This window comes from Spermophilus citellus, assembly GCF_964194105.1.
Source record: "Spermophilus citellus genome assembly, chromosome: 4".
NCBI classification, from domain to species: domain Eukaryota; kingdom Metazoa; phylum Chordata; class Mammalia; order Rodentia; family Sciuridae; genus Spermophilus; species Spermophilus citellus.
The window spans coordinates 118030667-118055268 of record NC_138185.1 but is presented as its reverse complement, the minus strand read 5'-3'; the positions used below and the strand labels follow the sequence as shown (position 1 = coordinate 118055268).

Below are 24602 nucleotides of genomic sequence, written 5' to 3'. Positions count from 1 at the left end.
GCAACATAGCAATGGATGGAGAACTTGTCCTTCCCCAAACGTCCAGGGAAGTATGTATGTGTTCACGCACATGAGTCCATCTATCTCCTTCTCTCCTTATGTTGTATTGCTATTTACCTTAGGATAAGGGTTGAATTGGTTTTGCTTCCTTTATGATTTATGTTCATTTAAAAAATAAATTGTGTTTCTGATTCAGCCTATGTGAATCTGATCTTTTTACCAGGGTTTTCCTTTGCCTTTGTTTGTCATGATCACTTCTACCTTTTAGATCATCAACAAGCTTTCCTTTTGATCTGCCAGGCCCTGGCTGTCTAGATATTGGCCACTCTGGGAAAAGACTAGTTGCTCCTTCTGTCTTCATTCTGCTATATTCCTGTCTGCCATCCACTGGGTCCTGGGTGTGTCCAGCACCTTTCCTTGCTCCACAGAGCAAGAATGTGTCCATGGGGAGAATTGTCTTCACCCAGGCCGCTGAGGCTTTTCCTGCCCTTTCTGTTTCAGGCACGGGATGATATCCTGAACGGCTCCCACCCTGTGTCCTTCGAAAAAGCCTGTGAATTTGGTGGATTCCAAGCTCAGATACAGTTTGGACCTCATGTAGAACATAAACATAAGCCTGGATTCTTAGAGTAAGTGACCCTTTGTTTTTCTCTTTTCACCTTTTTCCTTTACCTTTTTATTTTTCAGTGAAATACCTAAAATGCCTGATTTGAGTTGATTGGAAGAATGTGTTAGCTTTCCCTTAGTTGGTTTTATGATCAAGTTTGTGGACCTTAGGGAAAGCAAGAAGCCCAGAAGTACAGTGTTGGGCAAGTGTAAAGGTGGTGTGTTCTGAGATCCAGCAACAGTGCTTTCCTGTTTGCTGGCGATTCAGTGGCACCCCACACACACCATTGACTGTTGCCCGCTGGGTATCTCCACAGTTGAGGAGCTTACTCTCTCCTACAATAACCTATGCACCATGCTTATTCATGCTGCACCACATTCTGTCATCTTGAGTTGCTTGTGACTATGTTAGAACAACAGAGTGTAATAAAAGAGATACATGTGCTTTGTTACAATGTTACAAATTCTTTGTTGCTTTGAAAATGTGATGTGCATGTGAACTACTTGCTCCACTCCTTTCTCCATCTGGTCTTTGGTTCTCATTTATAAAATAATGGGCACATTTTTCATCTGACTTTGGACTTAAATTTCAAGAGAAAGCTGATCTTAAAGATTCATCATGGCCCCACAGGGCACAGGCATTAAGGTTGGAATTCCTAGTTCTGCCAGCAGGACAATCCTAGCTACTAACAGGCAGCTATGTGTCTGAGATTGTCCTCCCCTCTGTTTTGAGAACTTTTCCAAGCATTTTATGAATGTCTTCCTCAGATAATACTCTTTTCCTTACCCATATCCCCCTTTTTCCTTTCTGCTTCCTCTTAATGCAAATAAAACACATGGGTGATCAAAAACAACAACAACAACAACAAAATCACCAAGAGTCTCATGGAGGTCAGTGTTGTACGATCACCTCAAGTGCAGCCTGTAGAGGGCTTGGAAGTGTGATCCTGATGTGAATGCTGACAGGCGGTGGAGGACAAGAACATTTCTAGAGGATGTGGCCAGTTTAAAATGTGCTGAGCAGGTCATCCATGTGGTCAGTTCAAGTAGATTGAAGGCAGAGGGTAATGCAAAAGCTTATTTGTCCTTTGACCCCACTTTCACTTTGGTGGAAAATAATTGTGACCAGCCTATGCCCTTGAATGAGAAGAAAGCCTGTTTTTTCTCCTGGTGGCAGACAATGCTTAGTCAACATGCTCTTTAGTCTAAACTGAATTGGTAAAAGAGAAATGTCAAACCCTCTACCCTTGAGTTAATGAACTTCAGGAGCCTTTCCAAAATGATGCTTCATCCTACAATATACTTATAGTGACCTTGAGTCTGGGAGTGGCTTTGAACAATTCCTGTCCCATACTCTGTTCTGTGTTCCCCAAGAGTCATCAAGCCAAGTATTCCTCAGGGCCCATTTTTCACAACTGGTCTGGCTGTCTGCAAGAGCCTCAGGAAGCCTTCCCCTCTGTCCTGTGACACCACAGACACCATACTGAAAGCCGTGTGCAGATGTTCCATTACTGGTTTTCACATTTCTACAGGACCTCACAGCTGGTTCCTCAGATACATCCAGCGTCAATAAGTCTGAGGATTACAGCCAGGAACTAGTTAGGCCTTGGAAGAAATGACATTTTACTTCTGTTTCTAGAGAGACTGAAGAAGAATGGGAGAAAACCGAGGGAAGGCTGATAAGCCAGAAAACTGTACATCAAAGCTTTCCCTAGTTCCAGAATTTCATTCCTGTAAACACGTGGCCCTGGTAGAACTGAGATCTAACCACAGCCATTTGTTAGGTGCTTGGGTGATGCCAATAGTCATTTCACATGTGCACTGGAGCAACTCTTTCTTAGCACTCACCCCCTTATGAATGAAGAAAGCAGTGTTTCACATGGTAGATGTGAAAAATGTGATAAAAAACTCCTTCAGTCTTTTTCCTGGTGTCTTTGTTGTACCAACCAAGACATGTGACTGTCGCTGTGCTGCAGACCACTTGTACAGAAACTACTGACCAATCTCCTAATCTCAGGGTGTCGGGATTGGTCTGAACAGTGTCTGCTGCAGTTTGTGGTCCTATTTATGCTGCATACTTGCACTCCAGTAAAAGTAGGCTTCTCTTCATAATCTGAGAGCACAGTTATGTCCGATTTTTTTCCCCTAAGATTATGAAATGAAGCTCCTGCCTCTAATGGTATGTGTACCCTTACTCTGATTCTAAATTAAAATAAGCTTATCATGTCTGGTAACAATTATCTTTCCCCACAAATTTGATTTACTTTTTAATTAGACCAAATCTAGTCTATGTAATGAAGCATGTCCATTTAATGTAGGTATTTAATTGTGCATGTTCTTGCTCATCCTGTGCGGGTAGAACTTCCTGGGGAGGTCAATCTCCTCTCCATCAGAACAAACCTGTGAGGTCACAATTTCCTGATTTGTGTTGGCTCCTGTTTTCACCTGGGCTGTCCCCTGGCCAAGCTGTTACACAGTCTTCATGCCTGTCTCCACCTAGCCTTCATGTGTGCTATCTACCAGGACAATTCACAGTTTAAAAATATAATAAGAAGTTTGGACTTGTGACAGGACCAAGTTAGAGATACAGCCACCAGAAATTTCAGTCACATAGTTTGTGAACGACGCATATAGGGGCGTGTTTACCAAGTATATTTCTTTTTAAGTTTTTAAAAAATTATTGGGCTGGGGATGTGGCTCAAGCGGTAACACACTCGCCCGGCATGCACGGGGCGCTGGGCTCGATCCTCAGCACCACATAAAAATAAAATAAAGATGTTGTGTCCACCGAAAACTAAAAATTAAATATTAAAAAAAGTTCTCTCTCTCTTTCTCTCTCTTTTTTTCTCTCTCTTTCTCTCTCTCTCTCTTTAAAAAAATTACTTAGCCTTTTTGTTCATTGTCAGCATAATATGGATATTTTTATGAAAATCTGTTTCAGTTTTCTCCACTCTTCAATCTTTTTTAAATTTTTTATTTGTTTTAATTAGTTATATATGACAGTAGAATGTACTTATATACTTTGATATATATCATACATAGATGGGATATAATTTCTCATTTTTCTTCAATATTTTTTTGGCTCAGTACCACTTTAGTGAAGATACTCATTTAGAAAAATGAAAATCAGTCAAAAAGACTTAGAGTTTATAGGGATTTTAGGATTATTTAATGTATTCTCTCCCTATGGATGGGGGAAATAGAAGAGAGACAGAGAGAGAGATGGAGAGAGAGGGAGACAGAGGGAGAGAGAGGGAGAGAGAGGAAGAGAGAGGGAGACAGAGAAAGCACAAAACTGTCAAGAGCTGGAAGCCAGAAAAAAGCCAGGTCTCCCAAATTGAGTCTGATATGCTTTATCTACATGACAGTTTTGCTTAGGTCACCTGCAAAGAGGCCCAGAAAGGGACACTTGATTGGAGCATACAGTAAATACAACACACAATCTAATAATCATATATTAATTTTATGCTTTTCTGTGTTCAGAAAATGCTGGCAGACAACATGGCATGTGTTCTTAACGCACCGAGGCCTTGTGTGTGTGTGTGTGTGCACATCATGCCAGGTATAGGGAAGGTACAGGCAGGTACCATGAGCTGGTAATTTGCTGTATTGAAGTTCACAGTTTATGTGGCAAATATACATGGTTATTGGGAGAGCCAGGACTTGGCCCTGATTTCAGTGAAATCTGACCTTTTTGCTGTGTTTTAAATGCAGTATGTTCTCTTGAGGATGCTGGAAGTTGCAGTGCAGGCTAGGGGACTACTGGGAAGTGTTTCTAGAGAGGTGGGGAGAGTTGATGCAAGAAGCATTGTTGATCAAAGGAATTGATAAAAAAAAAAGAAGATAAAGAATTAAGTCTTGAAACAGCAGCAAGAAAACATTATAATAATGGCTAATTTCAGGCCTCTTAAAGACATGGTAGAAAACGTTTATCAAAGTAAAAGTCTGTGTAGACCTTATTGTATGGAGAAAGTGAGAGATGCTGATGATTTTTTTTTTTTACCTCCAATAGAGTGTATGTGATAAAAATTGAAAGTAACTCTATGTGATGGGTACAAAGTATTCTCTGCACAATTCTTTCAAGATTTTAGTGTGTTTAAAATTTTTCATAATCATAGGGAAAAAATTGAATACTAAAAGAATGGAAATAGACTATATGGAAACAATGAAAGAAACCAGCCTTGTTTAATTCTTAGTAAGGTTTTTAATTACTGGTCAAAATGACAAAAAGAAATAGTCTGTATTTCTAGAGTCAACTATAGTCATACACTAGGGTGGGGTGGTTGGGCACAACAGATAACTTCACCCCTGTGATGGGTGCAGGGTGAATTATGGAAACAAAGCCAGAAAAGGTGTGGTGAATGGAATGCACAAGCTGGGCGTGGTGGCACATAGCCATGAGTTCAAAGCCAGCCTCAGCAACTTAGGGAGGCCCTGAGGAACTTAGTGAGATCCTGTCTCAAAATAAAACATAAAAAACGCTGAGGATATGGTTCAGTGGTTATTCGCCTTGTGTACAATCCGAGGTACCAAAAAAAAAAAAATTGCACAAAAATAGATGTAAGTACTTTTAAATAAGTTGAGCAATCACACCAAAGTAAATTAAACTCAGAAGTTTATAGACAGAGGTTCTTTTACTGAGTAGAATTTTTTAAGTCCAGTCTGTACCATAAAAGACACACTGAAAGAAAGCATGTGGAAAATGATGCACCAGGAACTGCCTAGTTAAATCTGGCAAAGCCATATTTAATGTCCCACAAAATAAACACTTTTAAGCAAACAAAGCCTAAGTAGAGATAGAGAAGATCATTATAAAGATAAAAGGACTAATTCACCAGGATAAGATGATAGTTGTGAACCTATTGCCTTAAATAAATATAAATGAAAAATAAGCAGCATTACAAAAATTCAGATGCCCAGTTTCAGTGGAGTAATTTAACATACCCACTACAGTAAGTGATTAGTAGAACAAGATCAAAAGGAACTAAGAAAGAAAATTAAGAAGTAATTGAATAAAAACTACAAAGAAAACTAATAAATCAAAAAACTGGTTCTTTGAAAAAAGTAATAAACTTATGAAAACCTTGAGTAAGTTTGATCAAGAAGAAGGAAGCCAAAGTATTATTAGTAAAGACAGTGGAGCAGAACTACAGAGGAAAGTATTTTAAGAAGCATAAGAGAATGTGATGAGAACATGAAGCCCAGCCCACAAAAAAAAAGAAAATTTAGACAAAATGGATAATTAGGACATCTAAATAAATGTGTAATCTTGAAAGAAATTGCCTTACCAGTTTAAAATATACTACTCAAAAAACAAAAACTAAGCCCAGGTTATTTCAGAGAATAGACAAAAAAATAAAACTCCTCACATTTTTTTTAAATTAGCAGAACCACAATACTAAAACTTAGTACAGACCATACATAGCTTCTAACCAAATACAGATATCCTCCCCAAAAGGTAAAATATTAACAAACCAAGTCCAACATATATGTTTATGTGTAATTGCAAGTTATAACTAAAAAGAGTCTCCATCATGGAGGCAATAGTCATGTTTTCAAGGAATAATCTGAGTGCTTTCTATAAGGTAGACTTTGGGGATACAGCATGAAGAATACATTCCTGCCCTCATAAGCCTTTTATTTAGTGCAGAGGTAGAGTTCAAGTAATAATTGAGTAAAATACATAATACGTGAAATGACAAAAAAAAAAACTAGAAAGAGAATAGAGAGTATGTGTGTTTTAGGGAGTGGGGGGAAGTTGGCCAATTTAAGATGGATGGGCAAGGAACTTAGCACGAAGAAGCCAATACTTGAGCTTCTGTTTATGTAACACATGATGTTAGCATATTTGGAAAAAACTGCATGATTGTCTTTATTATTGGAAAGAAAGAATTTGATAAGATGATATAATCTTGATGGAAAGAAAAAGAGAAACTTTGTGGCACACCAGAAATACATGGAAACTTCTTCTGTCTACTAAAGAATATCTATAACAAGTATCATAATTTAATATTAGAAGCATTTCCATTATTGTCAGGAAGGATGACGCAACCAGTGCTTCCTGTGGACTCAATACCGAATATTCTAACAGGTGCCATAAGGAAAGAAAAAGAGATAAAAGATACCAGGATTGGAATAACAAACTGTCCATAGTTGCAGATGATATGATTATCTACGTAAGTAATCTAGTCAATCTACATAGAAGCTTTTTAGAATTAATGAGGTTAAGCAAGGTTTCCAGAAAAAAAAATCAATATATTAGAGCAAATAGTATTCCCATACACAATCAACGGACAAAATGTAATTGAAAAAGGAAGATACCTTTTATAATTGTAACAAAAGCATAATTTACCTAGGAAGGAAGGCAATAGTCAAGGAAGCTATCCAACAATCCCCAAGATCTAGCCAATAAAATGATAGTTTATTAAAGAGCATAAAATGTCTGAATAAATGGAATGGTTTGCTATGATAATGAATAGGAAGACTTGATTTTAGATAACATTTCTACCCAACTTTATCTACAGATTCTATTTAATTTCAAACAAAACCCACTTAGTTAGTAATGAGAAAATATATTCTTAATATGGATATCTTAATTAAGCTATTAAAATTTAAACTAAAGAAAGGCTCAAGAAAGGCAAAGGCTAATTGAATATACATGGAAGATCATTCAACTTTTTGTAAAATATTAAAACACTATATCATCATAGGTTGATATAATTGTTCAAAAGATGGTTAAGCTTGCCTCTATTAAAATTAAATTTTATTAAGCAAAGACATCACTAAGTTAAAAGCAAAACCACAAGCCAGAAAAAGAAATTTGCACATTTGCAATGTAAACTACCCAGAACAAATTAATATCCAGAAGATATTAAAGAAAACTAAGAAAAAGATCATTAGGATATCAATATGCACTCTAAAAAGGAGGAAACTTTATTAGCTTATAAGATGAATAGATATTCAAATAAGTAATCCAAGAATTACAAAAGCACCAAGGATATAACATTTTATGTCTATTGGATGGGTACAAATTTAGATGTATAAGAATGCCAATGTACTTTACAGACGAAACAAGATATTTGAGAATATGTATCTTTGTATTTTTGTATTTAGAAATATACACACAAAGAAAAACAGGGTATATTATTGTTTATACAGAGAAGGAGATGTAGGAACATAGTAACATATTCATGGGCACCAATAAAGTAGCAACCATTGGATAAAGAAGGGATGTAGGATTTTAGCTAAATCCATATCTCTGGATGGGGAGAGAGCTCAGTGGTAGAGTCCTTGCCTAGCATTTACAGGGCAGTGGGTTCAATCTTCAGCACCATAAAAAATATGTATCTAATAGAGAGGTAACAATCATAAAGCAAATATTAACGTATATTTATCCTTGATGTTAGGTGTATAAATTATGAGGCACATACTTTTCTATAATTTGAAATGTTTCAGAGTTCACATCTCAATATTAACATGAGAGAACAGCTTGCATTCACTGAGGTTGGATATATAACATGTGGCAAAGGCAAAATGCCCATGTGTTGGAGACCAGGTGAAAAGGTTCCATCCCTCTGTATATTATGAGAAGAAAAAGCCCAATGGGGGCTGTAGGCAGGCAGGTAACAGGCTGAGGAAACCTTTGTCATGATGGATGACCCTATGTGGGTATTCCTGGGAAGGGTCTCTCTGAGAAAACAAAGCAACCAGGATGTGAGTCTGTGTTTTAAGAAATTTAGAGTGGACTTGGAAATTTTCTGCCACACATTCAAGATAATACTGCTGTCAATAGCAAAGCTCTTGGCACAGTAGGAGGTCTCAAGTCAGTTTTTCCCCTGGCATCAGTTCAGACACACATTTGCCATTCTGACCTGGTCCTCTGTGTGCTTTGTCAGAATAATTTGGCTGTAGATTGTATTTTCAAACTAACAACGAAGCAGGCGTTTCAGCTTTTATTTTTCATCAGCTGTCTTAACCTCCCCTTCTTACCATCCCCCTCACACTGGGATCCTCACAGCCCAGAGCTCTCCTTTCAGATTGGGGATGTGATAGCCACTTGGTGGCACCTTTGCTATTTGCTCCTAACATAGCCTCCTAAGGTTGGTGCTTAACTCCCTAACTACTTCCAAACTCCAAAACTGTCAAAATGGGAGCCCTGAGCTGAGCTTCTGAGCTTCCATTAAAGGGCACTTGGACTGGTTCAGGATCACAGAGTCACCAGATGGCTGAGATAGGTCTTCAAACCCTGTGCTCCTAGCATGCTGCTGTGGTTTGAATGTGACCCCTCCAGAATCCAGGTGTTTGCCCATGTGATAGTATTAACAGGCAGGGCCTTTAGGAGGCCATTAAGCCATAAGGCCATTTCCCTCCTGGGTGGGATTGGGGCCCTTATGACAGAGACTTCCTGTGGCAGTCTCCTAGCTTGCTGTTCAGCTACAGGAGGGAGGACACAGCTTCCCTGGGCTCTGAAGGTCACAGCTCTCACCAAACAGCAAACCTGCCAGTGTCCCAGTCTCAGGCATCCTGGCCTCCAGAACTTTAAGTTACTTTTCTTTATGAATTGCTCTGACTACTGTATTCTGCTGTTGTCAGCACATGGGGCTAACACATGCCACCTTACTCCCCACTTTTTCTCACACCCTAGGCATTTCCCTACTTGGTCCATGCTTCCTTCTACTCCTATCATCACCTCAGGTCACCAGGACTTAACCAGCCCTCTCGGTAATACAGACATTTTAATCTCGAGTCTGGATTCAAATCCACATGTGTCTGATTAGTAATTTGAGCATTCTGCCCACTGTGCCAGTGGTTCTTCAACTTCTGTCAGAACTGTTTAGAGGGCTGTGAATACGGACTGCTGGGTTCATCCCCGGAGCCTCTTACTGAGCAGGTCTAGGGTGAAGCCTGAAAACTGGCATTTCTTGCAGGTACCTAGATGGTTTTGGTGCTGTTGGTCCTAGGGTCAACGGTTTGAGAACCTTGTGTGATAGTAAATTTGAGTTGTTATTGTTAATCACTGGGTGATTTGATGTAAAGGTTGGAGTAAGGAAATCTATGTTCCAGTGTCCTCTGTGTGACACCAGCTCCCCCACATTGCCACCTCCCTCCATTCCTGCACCCTCTGCTGGTGAAGCTCTCCATTGCTTCTCATGTGTTCATACTGATGCCCTTGCTCCTCATGAATGAGGCACTTGCCTTGTTTTCAGTTCATAAAAGAAATAAGAATCCTAGGTAGGAATCATTCCTGCTTTTCAGGGGATAAAAAAAAAAAGCTTAGAGAGGTGGTAACTTTCCCTGGGTCATGCAATTGCTTTGTGGAAACCCTGGGACAGATAAGAGGCAGTTAACATTTCTCCAAATGATTTCAGCCTCCCCATGTTCTTATAACTTATTGCCCTCTTTTTGACTCCTCTGTTGTGATTCCTTGTACAGGCAGCTTAAAAATGAGGTTTTATTATTATATACAGTGGAATGTTATTCAGCCTTAGAGAAGATCCTTCCATTTGTGACAACATGGATGAACCTAAAGTACATACTAAGTAAAAAAGCCAAAAATTGAAATGCTGCATGATCTCACCAATATGAGGACTTAAACAACCACTACCACCTTGAAATACATAGAAACAGTGGAAAGATGGCTACCAGAATAATTGTGGGAACAAGGGGACATGGAGGTCAAAGGGTACAGTTTCAGTTGTGTAGGATAAATAAGTCTAGAAATCTAATATATAAGATGAAGACTCTAGTTAATATTGTGTACTGGAAAGTTACTAAGAGATTTTAGGTACTTTTACCACAAAAAAGTAGCTCTGTGAGATATGTTAATTTGCTTGGCTACAATAATCATTTCAGTTTGTATGTGTATCTCAAAGCAGCATGTATATACCTTCAAATATATATATAATAAAAGTACCATTACATCTTGTCTTTAAAAAGGAAGAAAATGAGGTTTTAGTGAACACCTGGGTTTGAATCCAGATCCTGTTCCCTCAGATATGATAATTATTAAATTCCTCTTCTGATTCTATTGGCTTCTGGGTGTTTCTAAAATATTATCTGTCACTAAAGGCCCCTATTATAATCTGATTGAGTGTTCCATGAATCTTCTTGTCTGAAGAGTCCAAGGTACTGCTCACATGGGTTGGCATTTGACTAAAGGGTACTGGAGGTGCCAGATGTGCAGTAGTCAAGATCACGTCTCTGAGCCTGCAGACAAGTTTGATCTGCTGGCTGTGGTGTGAGGGACTCACTCAGCATCTCTGAACCTCAGAGTACCTGTATAAAATGGGATCTTTTCATCCCAGGGCTTTTGTCAGAATTTAATTACATGTGTAAATCACATGAAATGGTGTTTGACCATCAATAAATGGCAGCTGCTGATAGTAAAAATCCTCTGTCCTCTGTTGGTTAGATAGTTCAAAAAGTTGTTTAAAGTATAGAGTCATAACAAGTAATATCTCCCTCTCAAAAACCTTAACTTTCATCTTATTCATCCATTTCCCAGTCTTTCACATAGGACCCAGATTTTTTTCCTTGTGTGCATCCCCAGTTCAGCTTCTGCCTGTCTTTCTTGTAAAAGCCACACACAGTGCCTCTGTGAGGGAACTTAAAGACCATCATGAAGCAATCTGCAGACAGAATATTTTTAGATTTTTTTTTCCTTTTAAGGATTTTATAATTGTCTTTCCTGTCTCTAATAACTCTTTGTGAATATATACTTTTAGGAAGCATTAAGTAGCTCAGTTTTTATCCTGTGGCAGCAGTAAGTGGGATATGTCTAGGTATTACGTAATCACACATTATACAGCCAACTGCCACAAAATGGAGCACAGTGCAGCTGATTTAGCCAAAGCAAAATTTAGGGGTCATAGGAGAGGAGTTAATTCATTGCAAATTTTCAACTTCCTGTAGGTCTCAATAAGAAGCACTGGTCTACTCACTGGGGAAGTGGGAGGTCTGTTATTACCACTGCATTCAGCAAGGGTGATACTTAAATAACTGGCTGTGGGGTTTGTAGGGGGAGTGAGGTCTAAATGCAGGTCTGTTAGATGGCTACCCTTTTATGGTAGGAATATTTAAGGGGGCAGTGGGAGCAACTTTGTTTGGTCATAGCCTACTTAATTAGAAAATTTTCAGTCAGGTTTGACAATCTGACCCATTTTCTCAGAGAAGGCTAACATATTTCCCTTGTAACCACATCTCAGATATTGAGGGAACTTGCAGACTGTCTTGGTAATCAAAACAACTGAGCTGGAACTGCTGCCCTGCTGACTGGCAGGTAGTGGTGACAGGCTGCCTGCACCCTCCTGTACTGTGCTGACACTGTGTTGATATGCTGAGGAGAAATACATACACTTCCTATTTTAATTTTTTTTTTGCTTTTATTGGTGCATTACAGTTATATATAATAGTTGGGTTTCTTCTGACATAATCATACATGCATAGAGTTTAATTTACTCCATTTCCTGATGCCCCACCACCACCACTTCCCTCCTCCCTTTCCCTATTCTCGTTTCCTCTACTCAACTGGACTTCCTTTCACTTGTTTATTTATGATGCGTTATAGATACACATAAGTGTGGAAGTCACTGTAGTATATTTATACATACATATAGCATAATTTTGTCACATTTATTCCACATCATCCCCATTTTGTCCTTCTTCTCTCCCTTTAAATCTCTTTCTTTTACTCCACTGATCTTCCCTATATCTGTATGATATCTGACCCCACCTTTTTCTCCTCATCTAGCTTTTGCATATGAAAGAAGACATTCAACCCTTGATTTTCTGAGTCTGACTTATTGCACTTAGCATAATGTTTTCTAGTTCTATCCATTTACCAGCAAAAGCCATAATTTCATTTTTCTTTGTGGCTAAGTAAAACTCCATTGTGTAAATATATGACATTTTCTTAATCCACTCCTCTATTGACAGGCAACTGGGCTGGTTCCATATCTTGGCTATAGTGAGTTGTACTACTATAAATGTTGATGAGGCTGTATTGCTATAGCACGTTGATTTTAGTTCTTTGGGATAAATACCAAGGAGTGAGATAACTGGGTCATATGGTGGTTATATTCCTAGTTTGTTGAGGAATCTCCATACTGCTTTCCAGGATGGTTATACTAATTTATGGTCCCATCAACAATATATGAGTGTACCTTTTCCCCCACATCCTCTTCAGAATTTATTATTATTTGTATTCTTGATTGCCATTCTGACTAGAGTGAGATGAAATCTCAATGTAGTTTTGATTTGAATTTACCTGATTTCCAGGGATATTGAACATTTTTCCATATATTGTTGGCCACTTGTATTTCTTCTTTTGAGAATAAAACCCAAGAATCAATAAGTGTTACATCAAATTAAAGAGCTTCTGCTCAACAAAGGAAATGCTAAGGAACAGGAAGAAGAATCCTACAGAATGGGAGAAAATCTTTGCCAGCTCCTCCTGATGGGGATTAATATCCAGAATATATAAAGAACTCAAAAAGCTTAATACCAAGCAAACAAATAGCCCAATCACAAAATGGACGAAAGAACTAAATAGACATTTCTCAAATTTTTTAAACCCATCCAAAGTCAACTCCAGAGATACAAGGGGTCTCCAGTGCCCCTTTGAGGTTGTTCTTGGCACCTGCTACAAAATAGGTAGGGAGCCAACTCAGGTGGACCAGCTGTGCAGTTTGAATGGGGGGGAGATTGTTGCAGCACAGAATTTCTTGCCATAGATGTCCAGGCTTGTCTCCCCTAGCCAGGCCACTGGACACCACCACACAGCATTCCGGTAACATTGTTCTGAGGGTGCTTGACATGGAGGCCTTTTTGTCACCCTCAGGCAGGGCTCTCTGTGGATGGCATGTGAGCTACTGACCAGAGGCTCACCACAGTAGTCGGCTCATGATGACCCCAATTATCCTGAGGAGTATGCTCCCTGGGGGAGCCTGATGCAGCTGTGTTCACGTGGGCCCCTTTTAGTCTGGGAGCTCAGAGGCTGTTACTGCAGTCCTGTGGCCTAAGTCAAGTCTGTACCCCTCTGTGACTCCTCTTTTTGGTGCTTCCTGTTCTCTCTCACTTTTATCCACAAAGTTGCTTAATGATAGTCCTAACAGTTAATGCTGCTGATGAGCTGTATCTTAGATCCCTCCTGCTGAATGGCTTGGGATCTTTGGATGAGGCCAGAGTACTCACTCTACTGGTGCTCAGACAACATCCATGAATCCATAGGAAATCTCACTTTTGCTGACAGAAGTCCTTTGCAGATTGACCAGACAACAATCCTTAGTCAAAAGTATTCATGGAATCTGACCATTCCTATTTATTTGTTTGTTTATTGCTTGAGTATTTTAAAGCAAACCCAGTCATTCTATTATTTATTCTGTAGGCACTTTAGTCTTTCTCTAACAATGAACAATAATTTTTAATGATTTTAAAAGTATAAACTTTTAAAAATTAAACACACACCATAGATCCATCTTAACATTTAGCAAAATTAGTGATAATTCTTTAACATCATCTAATACCTAGTCTAAGTTAACATTTCTCCCATTGTCTCAAAAACACCACTTTATACTTTATTAATAATAGGATCCTCACAAGGCCTACAAATTACATTTGGATGATGTATGTGTTTTGTTAAAAGCCTTGTTGAGATAGAGTTCACATGTTACAATTTGCACTTTTGGAGTAGACAATTTGATGCTTCTAGTGTATTCATAGGATTCTACAGCCACTAGATTATGAGATCTAGTTTTGCAATGGTTTTGCCCCACCTAACAGAAACCCTTTGCTTATTAGCAGTCACTCTCCATTTCCCCAAGACCCCTCCCCAGTCATGGGAGTTCCTAACCCTTTCTGTCTCTGTCGCTTTGCCTATCCTGGGCATTTCATCAGTAGAATCATTGTCTTGTGACTGGCTTTTTTGGCCTTAACACAGTGTTTCCATGTTGTAACATGTATTGATACTTCATCTCTTTGGATTGCTTAATAATTTCCCATTGTATTGATAAATCACATTGTATTATTCATTCATTAGCTGATGGACATTTGAGTTATTTCCACCATTCAGCATTATGAATAATGCTACTATGGGTGTTATTATATACAAGCTTTTGTGTGCATGTTTTCATTTTTTCCATATATATTTACACACACACACACACCATTTTACATTTCCATTAGCAGGGTATGAGATTTCAATTTCTCCATGTCCTTGTCAACATTTGTTATTATTCATTGTTTTGATTGTAGCCATTCTTGTGGGTATATAATTGTATTGCTTTGTGGTTTTTCTTTGTCTATCCCTGATGGCTGATAATGTTGAATGTATTTTCATTGTATATTGGCCATTTGTTTATCTTTAATGAACATCTATTTGGATCCTCTTCCCATTTTTCAGTTAGGCAAGTTGTCTTTTTCTTAGTTTTAAGTATTTTTATATATTCTGGATACAGTCCCTTTATTACGTATATAATTTGTGATTTTTCCCATTATGTGGATTCTATTTTCACTTTCTTGGTGGTGTCTCTTGCAGTTCAAAAAATAGAGAATTTTGATGTAGTCCAGTTTTTCTTTTTCTTTTGCTACACATGCTTGTAGTATCATAGATGAAGTCTTTGCCTAACCCAAGGGCAAAAAGACTTATTCCTATACTTTCTTCTGAGAGTTTTGTAGTTTTAGCTGTAGTAATTTTTACAAATATGGTTATATTTGCAGTTATAATTATTTGTATTACCATTTAGTCTGTTATCCACATTTAGTTTTTTTTTTAATTTTTTATTTGTTTTAATCAGTTACACATGACAGTAAATGACCTTGACATATCATACATTTGAATCAGATGGGATATAATTTCTCATTTTTCTGAGTGTACAGGTTGCAGAATCACATTGGTCATGTATCTACACACAGCAATAATAATGTCCATTTCATTCTTCTATCCTTCCTTTCCCTCCATCCCCTCCCCTCCCATCACTTCTCTCTACCCAATCTAAGGTGACGCTATTCTTTTTTTTTCCTCACATCTTCATACATGTATTTTGTGTAACAATGAGGGTCTCCTTCTACTTTCCATGCAATTCCCCTTCTCTCTCCCTTTCCCTCCCACCTCTCTTCCCTATCTAGAGGTAATCTTCTTCCCATGCTCTTCCTCCCTACCCCATTTTGAGTTACCCCCCTTATATCAGAGAAGACATTTGGCATTTGTTTTTTGGCATTTGCTGGGAAATGGATGGCATTTAGTTGGTTTTAGTGCATGATGTGAGATGGGTGTCCAAATTCTTTCTTGTGTGTGTAGAAGTCTTGTTGTCTTAGCACCATTTGTTTGAAATGAACAAAAAACTTTACTTACTAAATTATCTTGTAATCCTCGTTGAAAATCAATTGACCATAAAAAGTTGTGTGTTAATCTCTTTCAATTCTGTCTCACTGGACTGTGTGTCTATTATATCAGTACTGCAATGTCCCTGTTACTGTAGCTTTGTAGTAAACACATTAGTCAAATCCCTTTTAATATGTTTCTATGTCCTCTCTTTTACCACCACCACCAAACCATTTAGGAGGAGGCTGGGTATTTTTATAGAATTCCTCATGCTTCGATGTGGTTGATTGTATTCTGATGGTGTCACTACATATTCCTCTGTCCCCCTTTCTATAAACTCATATTTGGATCCAGAAACTCACCTAAACTCTGGTTGTTGTGTGTGCACTTATTCCTCATTGTCAGGAGTAATTCTTGGTAGTGCTATATGTTTCTTGCTGCATCGGTCCGGAGGCATCTGTTGTCTGGTTATCCTACTTTTAGTAATATTAAAATTGACCATTGTGTTTAGATGTTATCAGACTAATCCATCTACTACAAAATTCCCTATCAGTTTGTCATTGATTCATTTTAGGAGCCCTTGACATTTGATTTGATCTATAGATTATGTTCCTAAGAGTTTTAAATTGCTGATTTGGGACTTCTATCATTCCTTCTATATTTCATGAATCTTTCCATCATCCACAGATAAAAATGTTAATATAATGTTTGTTTCTTTCCCTTTATCAGTTTTCAGTATGAATTGATACTCCAATAACCCCCTAAAGTGAAAAATGATTTTTTTACAATTATGGATCTTATATATCTATGTTTTAATTATTATAGTAATTATAATTTTTTCGATGTTAAAATTGTTTCTTCATCTGAAATTAATTATATGATGTCTGGGATTTGCTTCAGAATAATTCATGGCAGGGCTGTGGAAGGGGGACATAGAAGAGTCATGATTGGCCATAAGTTGATTATGATGGGTTCATTTTGTTAGCCTGTCTTTTTTTGTATAAAGTCTTTAAAATCATCTCCTTTTGGACAATGGGTGTTCCTTGAACTGACTCTGGTGTCATCTTGATAGCTTTCTTGATCTAAGACCTAAGAAGTCTTGGGAGCATTGAGTACGTTGTCTACCCCAGGCCTAGACTGAATCATTTCTCCAGGACTCACTGGTTCCTTTTAGTGGAAATAGTGTTTAAAGACCACCTACTCAAGGCACTGGGGGGCTTATCAAGTTGTGCTTGCTTCTGGCCTTTTCCACATCACAGCTAGAAAATATGTTTCTCATAAAAAGAAAAATGAACTGGTTACTCAGGCCAGTATTTTCAATTCTGAGAAAAGATTGCAAAGTTTTTAGTGAAGTGTTTTTATCTATTTTATGCTGAAAATCTTGACTTCTAACAATAAACATAATTACTCATTTACTTTATCCTAATTATATGAAGCATCTTGCTTATATATAATCTACTACATTGATTTCATATAATGTGTGCAGAGAGGAGGGGAGAGAAAGGTGTTGATTTTAAAATATCAATATTTTTACTTACATGTCTTCTATGGTTCATTTCACTTTTAAGATATATTCCTCTAGGGATATATAGTCAAAAGACTATTCTTTAAAGTTACTTGAAATATTTTTCTTTGTAGAAATGGTGTCAACATGGTACACTGTTAAGTACATTTCTGTTTGCCTTAGATTTTTTGATGTTGCTTTTGTGCAACTGTATGTGGTTTCAAAGTAAAAAACTTTAATATACAAGGAATATTCAGAGGAACCTACTCTAATCTTTGCCCTTTCTCCTTGTGTTCCCCTTCTTCTTATCAGAACCACTTTCATTAGTGCTAAGTTTATTCTTCTATTACATTTTAAAATAAATAGACAATATAAAAAGTATTTTTAAATAAGAAATATTTTTTTTCTTCTTAGAAAGGGTAGCATACTGTATATTCTTATCCTTTATCTTTGACTTTACAGTATATCCTAGAAATTTTTCCTTTAATATGTTAGTTTGACCCTTTATTATCAGTTTGGTTTTACCATGTCCTTATTTAAGTGTATTGTAGGGTATCGCAGCCTGTTATCAATTGTACCATGAAGTATTGGGAGATTTAGTGACTTAACTGTGCGTTTTATTATCAGTCTATTTTCTTTGCTACTCATCACAGAATATGATAAATGTTTTACCTTTTCAAATTTCTTTCAGTTTAAAAGAATTCCTGCCCAAAGAGTACATCAAGCAGAGAGGAGCTGAAAAGAGAATATTTCAGGTATTGGAAATGTACAGCAATTTATTATTCTCCTCAATCTCCATCCTCATTCATTAGCTTAAGGGGCCTCTGCACATGATACTTTTGTATGCTTTGCACATATTCTTATATAAGTGATTGGTAACTCGAGTAAAGAAGTTGACAGTTCTACTTTGGACAGATTTATTGTCTTAATCCATAGTTTCTTGGTAAAGGTTACTTAGCCTTCTGAGAAAAATGTGCATACATTTATTTTGAAAGTCTTTACACTGGTGGCATTAAAACAAGGTGATAGGCTATTAAAGTGCACTGAGGGAGAAGCTACCAATAGCTCTTTTGTCCTCAGATTTGTTTTCTTGAAGCTAGAATTTGAGAACTAATGCCTTTTTAAAATCCATTCCAGGCAACACTAAAAAAAGTCCTGTCACCAACTTGATTGTGGAACACCTTATTGAATCTAAGATTTCAAAGTCTTCTTTGATCTGGAAAAAGAAATAAAAATTAAAATATAAATCTCATGTGCATAAAACATTATTTCACCTGGTATTATTTCCAAGCACTATCATATATAGGCATATATATATATATATATATATATATATATATATATATATATATTCCTCTCTGGAAAGATATAGATGTTAAAATGACATTGTCCTTAGAAGAACATCTTTCTAGCTATCATTTAAAGTGTGGGACCTGAACACTTAAGACATGGAGTCCTTTGAGAATTTGATTATAATTATGGATCTGTTCCTGTCATGCTGCACACAGGTACAAATTATTGGACTCAGTGCGAAACGTGTAGGCTATTTGGTTCAAGCTCTAGTTTAAAAGTCCCAAATTGAACTCTCTGTGCTCTTCTCTTTGTTCATCAGATAGCTATGTTATGGAGGGATTCGGACACAAGCATCACTTAACATTCAGAAACCCTGTGTACCCCACCTGTAGTAATCACCTCTCACTAGTCCACCTGCTACCAGAGCTATAGTAATGAGTTTCTTTATACTGTCCCTTTTGCAGGAGCATAAGAACTGTGGAGAGATGAGTGAAATAGAAGCCAAGGTCAAGTATGTAAAGCTAGCCCGGTCCCTCCGGACATACGGTGTATCTTTCTTCCTAGTGAAGGTGAGTTGGGCCAAGTTGGGAGGGTGTTTACCCATGCCTCTGGTTTTCTTTTGTTAAAGTGTTTGCTCTAAGTGTGGTTTGTCACACCTACACCCCTGGCATTTGGGGATGCAGCCTTTGGCCAGTGTGGTCTGAGTTTAACTGAAGCACAAACGTGAAGGGTGTGAATGGCCAGGCTGGTGAGCGAGCCTGGCTGCCTGCATGGCCTCTGGACAGCTGTGCCTTGAATGGGATCACTATGGCTACTGGAAAGTCAAGAAGGAGTGAGCTCACTATCGCTTGTTCTTTCCCCCTGAGAACATCTTACTCATGACCATCTGAAGTCCTCTGAACTGAGTGAAAATTGTTGACCACTGCAGACAAAACTGAATTCATGTCTTATACAGTACTTAATTTGTACATCTAAGACAGGTCATGGAATTTTCGTGGCCTTCAAATCTGTTTTTATGGAAATCATTTGACTTTCTACTACAACAAAGCACATTTCTTTGAAATGCAACCCATGTACATGCTGGGAAGTCCCTCAATAGATGTCTACTTAGATTGATTGACAAATCCCCCACTATCATCCTTCCTCTTTTGCTCTTCCTGACCTCAGCTACTCAATGTCTGCATCCCAATTAGTAGGTTTTACTGATCTCTTGTTTTACGGTGACTCTAGGTCTTTCTGCCCCTTGCCCTTGGCCCTGGAGGAAGCTCTGCTTGTTGTGAGGCTTCTTTTGTTGATTAAGGCAAATGAGGATGGAATTGAGTGTGTTGCAGCTGCTTTCAGGAACTGAAGTGGAGAGGCTGGGGACAGAATGGGTGAAGGAAGAGGGTTCCTTCCCCATAGCTAAGGAGAACTGCAAAGGAAGGATATTCTGATATTCTCTAGAAGCTTCTCTTGACTTCACCCCTTACTGTGGGGTAAGCTGTTCCCCCAGGGCAAGGAAGAATCAAGATATTTTACTTTAGAGAGGTGTATGTTTCATGCCAGGTAGTTACACCAACCAAACCTGCTCCATTGTACACCAGAAAACACGTGGGGCTCTTGCCAATGAAGAAGCCTGTGTCAACCACCTTTACTATTGTTAAGAAAAATAATTTAGAGATGGAAACTTTGATATTTAATAGGAGTTTTAAAATATGAATAAATTTTTGAATGGTACTGGTGCCATCTAGTAACAACAATTCCATTTACCAATGCTAATAATAATGTTTATAAAAATGGTTACATGCCAGACATATCTCATTCAAATCTGTTAGGAAGAATGACTACTATTACCTTCAGTTTATAAGCAAGAAAATAAAGACTCAGAGGGATGCAGTTACTTCCCAGGGCCACAAGACAGGTAACCAAAGGAGCCAGGTCTTGAACTGTAGTCTCTGATTCACAGACCATTGTGACCCCTAGCTGTGCTGCTTTAGCTGGGATGATCCTGCCCAAGAGAGAGTCACTTGCCTCCTCCATCCCAGCAACCAATTGTATATGACTCTAGGAGAGAAGATCTGCTCATTTTAGGAGCTGGGCTGCCCATTCAGTGTTGTGAAGGGAGCCAGTGAACAATGAGTTCCGGCACCTCCCAGGGTTTAAGTGATTTTCAGCAATCCACTATTGATAATGGCACTGATTTTCACCTATCTTCTTAAGTTTTTCTGTGGTTCTTCAAGTATGAAATTCATATTTGGTATTCACATCTTCTTAAATAACATCAGAGTTTATCGCAGTGGCTCAGGAGGCTGAGGCTGGAGGATCATGAGTTCAAAGCCAGCCTCAGCAAAAGTGAGGTGCTAAGCAACTCAACAAGACCCTGTCTCTAAATAAAATACCAAAAATTGGGCTGAGGATGTTGCTCAGTGGTTGAGTGACATGGAGTTCAATTCCAAGTACCAAACAAACAAATAAATAACAAAAGACTTTATACAGAGTCAGTGTCTGTGATGTGTAAAAGATTATGCCTCTTCATATAGGTCAATAAATGTAGGATAATAACTCACAGAAAACCATTGTGAATAGAAGAGCATTGAACAGCAAATTGAAGAAAAAATAAATTCCCTCTTTCCCTTCCTTCCTTCCTTTTTCTCCTCTATTTCTTTTAATTACATCTCTTTGAAGAGAGAGAATTAAGTTGGTAGCACTTACAACCTTTATATACATATTAAAATCAACAGGTATATTTTCATTAATTTTATTTTTGTCATTTGGTACAATGTCAAAAGCACATTGCTTACTTTAATTGTTTGCTTGATGATCCCATTTAGGATGCCACTTTATTTCATAATTGTTTCTAATAAATCCAATTTACTTGACCATAATTTGTAGGAATGATTCAATATCATGAATGAATGAATATTGAAAATCAAATCAGCAAATTATATCATATGATTTTTTTTGTTTATTTTTTTTTATTGGTTGTTCACAACATTACAAAGCTCTTGACATATCATATTTCATACATTAGATTCAAGTGGGTTATGAACTCCCAATTTTACCCCAAATGCAGATTGCAAAATCACGTCGGTTACACATCCACATTTTTACATACTGCCATATTAGTGACTGTTGTATTCTGCTACCTTTCTTATCCCCTACCATCCCCCCTCCCCTTCCCTCACATCTTCTCTCTCTACCCCATCTACTGTAAGTCATTTCTCTCCTTGTTAATTTTCCCATTCCCCTCACAACCTCTTATATGTAATTTTGTATAGCAATGAGGGTCTCCCTTCATTTCCATGCAATTTCCCTTTTCTCTCTCTTTCCCTCCCATCTCATGTCTCTGTTTAAAGTTAATCTTTTCTTCCTGCTCTTCCTCCCTCCTCTGTTCATAGTTGCTCTCATTATATCAAAGAAGACATTTGGTATTTGTTTTTTAGGGATTGGCTAGCTTCACTAAGCATAATCTGCTCTACTGCCATCCATTTCCCTGCAAATTCCATGATTTTGTCATTTTTTATTGCTGCATAGTACTCCATTGTGTATAGATGCCACATTTTTTTTATCCATTCATCTATTGAAGGGCATCTGGGTTGGTTCCACAGTCTAGCTATTGTGAATTGTGCTGCTATGAACATCGATGTGGCAGTATCCCTGTAGCATGCTCTTTTAAGGTCTTCAGGGAATAGTCCAAGAAGGACAATAGCAGGGTCAAATGGTGGTTCCATTCCCAGCTTTCCCAGGAATCTCCATACTGCTTTCCAAATTGGCTGCACCAATTTGCAGTCCCACCAGCAATGTACAAGAGTACCCTTTTCTCCACATCCTCGCCAGCACTTGTTGTTTGACTTCAGAATGGCTGCCAATCTTACTGGAGTGAGGTGGTATCTTAGGGTGGTTTTGATTTGCATTTCTCTGACTGCTAGAGATGGTGAGCATTTTTTCATGTACTTGTTGATTGATTGTATGTCCTCCTCTGAGAAGTGTCTGTTCAGGTCCTTGGCCCATTTGTTGATTGGGTTATTTGTTAACTTATTGTCTAATTTTTTGAGTTCTTTGTATACTCTGGATATTAGGGCTCTATCTGAAGTGTGAGGAGTAAAAATTAGTTCCCAGAATGTAGGCTCCCTATTTAATCTCTCTTATTGTTTCTCTTGCTGAGAAAAAACTTTTTAGTTTAAGTAAGTCCCATTTGTTGATTCTAGTTATTAACTCTTGTGCTATGGGTGTCCTATTAAGGAATTTGGAGCCCGACCCCACAATATGTAGATCAGAGACAACTTTTTCTTCTATCAGACATAGAGTCTCGGATTTGATATCAAGCTCCTTGATCCATTTTGAGTTAACTTTTGTGCATGGTGAGAGGAGGGGATTCAGTTTCATTTTGTTGCATATGGATTTCCAGTTTTCCCAACACCATTTGTTGAAGATGCTATCCTTCCTCCATTGCATGCTTATAGCCCCTTTATCAAATATAAGATAGTTGTAACTTTGTGGATTAGTCTCTGTGTCCTCTATTCTGTACCATTGGTCCACCCGCCTGTTTTGGTACCAGTACCATGCTGTTTTTATTACTATTGCTCTGCAATATAGTTTGAAATCTGGTATCGCTATACCGCCTGATTCACACTTCCTGCTTAGAATTGCTTTTGATATCATATGATTTTTATGTAAAGCTACTAAGGTTTTTGATGAAATTCAACATCTCCTTAGAAAGATTTTTTAAAATTTCTGGAATGTAAGTATGTCTGTTTAACATAATAGAGTATCAGTTTTAAAGCTATCATCAGTATCATGCTTAACAGAGAAAGGCTAGAGGGAACTCTAACAATTAGGGTCACACAGATTTGCCTTGTCGTCTCATCCCCGGTTAACATTGTTCTGGAAGACCTGAGAAATGCAGAAAGATATAAAAATGAAAGAGCAAAATAATAACCTTGGAAAGTGAATTATAGCTAGTTGCTATGGTTATAACAAGATAAGGTGAATCTTTTTTAAACTTTTTATTTTTAAATAAGTATAAATACATAGGAAGTTAATGGTACAGAATCAAAATGTCAGGTAATGATGAGCATTGGTGAGAATATGAAGAAATTGGAACCCACATACGCTGTTGGTAGGAAAGCAGGATGGAGCAGCCACTGTGAAAAGGGTGATGATTGATTAAACATAGAAATGCCATATGACCCAACAATTCTACTTTTAGGCAGATACACCCAAAGAGAACTAAAAGCACATGTGCACACAAAATCATGTGTATTTACAGCAGCCTTTAGCTAAACTACAGAAACCCAGTGCCCATTACTGATGAGTGGATAAGCGATTTATGGTATAACCATACAATGCACTATTTTGGAGCCATAAAAATGGATGAAGTACTGATACATGCTGCAACATGGATAAATTTTGTAAATGTTATGCTAAGTGGAAGACACTAGTCACAAAAGACCCCCTACTATATTATTCCATTTATGTGAAATGTTCATAATAGGCAAATCTGTATAGAGCTAGGTTAGTTAATGTTTGCTTAGGGGTGTGGTGTGGCAGGGTGCAAAGAATCAGAGATTGATACCTATAGGGTAGTACAGGGTAGCACTGATAACTACAGGGCTCTAACTTGTCTACTGTTAGTAGACAAGGTGCTAAGCAACTCAGTGAGACCCTGTCTCTAAATAAAATACAAAAAATAGGGCTGAGGATGTGGCTCAGTAGTTGAGTGACACCTAGTTTTTGAGAGTTCTTGATTTGTTCTAGGCCCAAATCCTTGACACAAACATGGTTTATTTTGATATGATGAGAATGTTCTAAAATTGACTGGTTATAGCAGTACAACTTCATGAATAAAATACATTGAATCATATGCTTTAAATGGGTGAATTGTATGGTATGTGACAGTTT

The 24602-nt window shown here is 37.8% G+C and overlaps 1 protein-coding gene across 7 annotated transcripts in view; it reads left to right on the top strand.

Moving 5' to 3' along the window:
* Positions 1 to 24602, top strand: part of TLN2 (talin 2) — a 421584-nt gene that overhangs the window by 240085 nt on the left and 156897 nt on the right. For all 7 annotated transcript variants that reach the window (XM_081293079.1, XM_081293081.1, XM_081293082.1 and 4 more), the window contains 3 exons: positions 502 to 629; positions 18121 to 18184; positions 19187 to 19291. In XM_081293079.1, coding sequence (XP_081149205.1) covers positions 502 to 629; positions 18121 to 18184; positions 19187 to 19291 — 297 coding nt within the window. The remainder of the gene's footprint in view (positions 1 to 501; positions 630 to 18120; positions 18185 to 19186; positions 19292 to 24602) is intronic.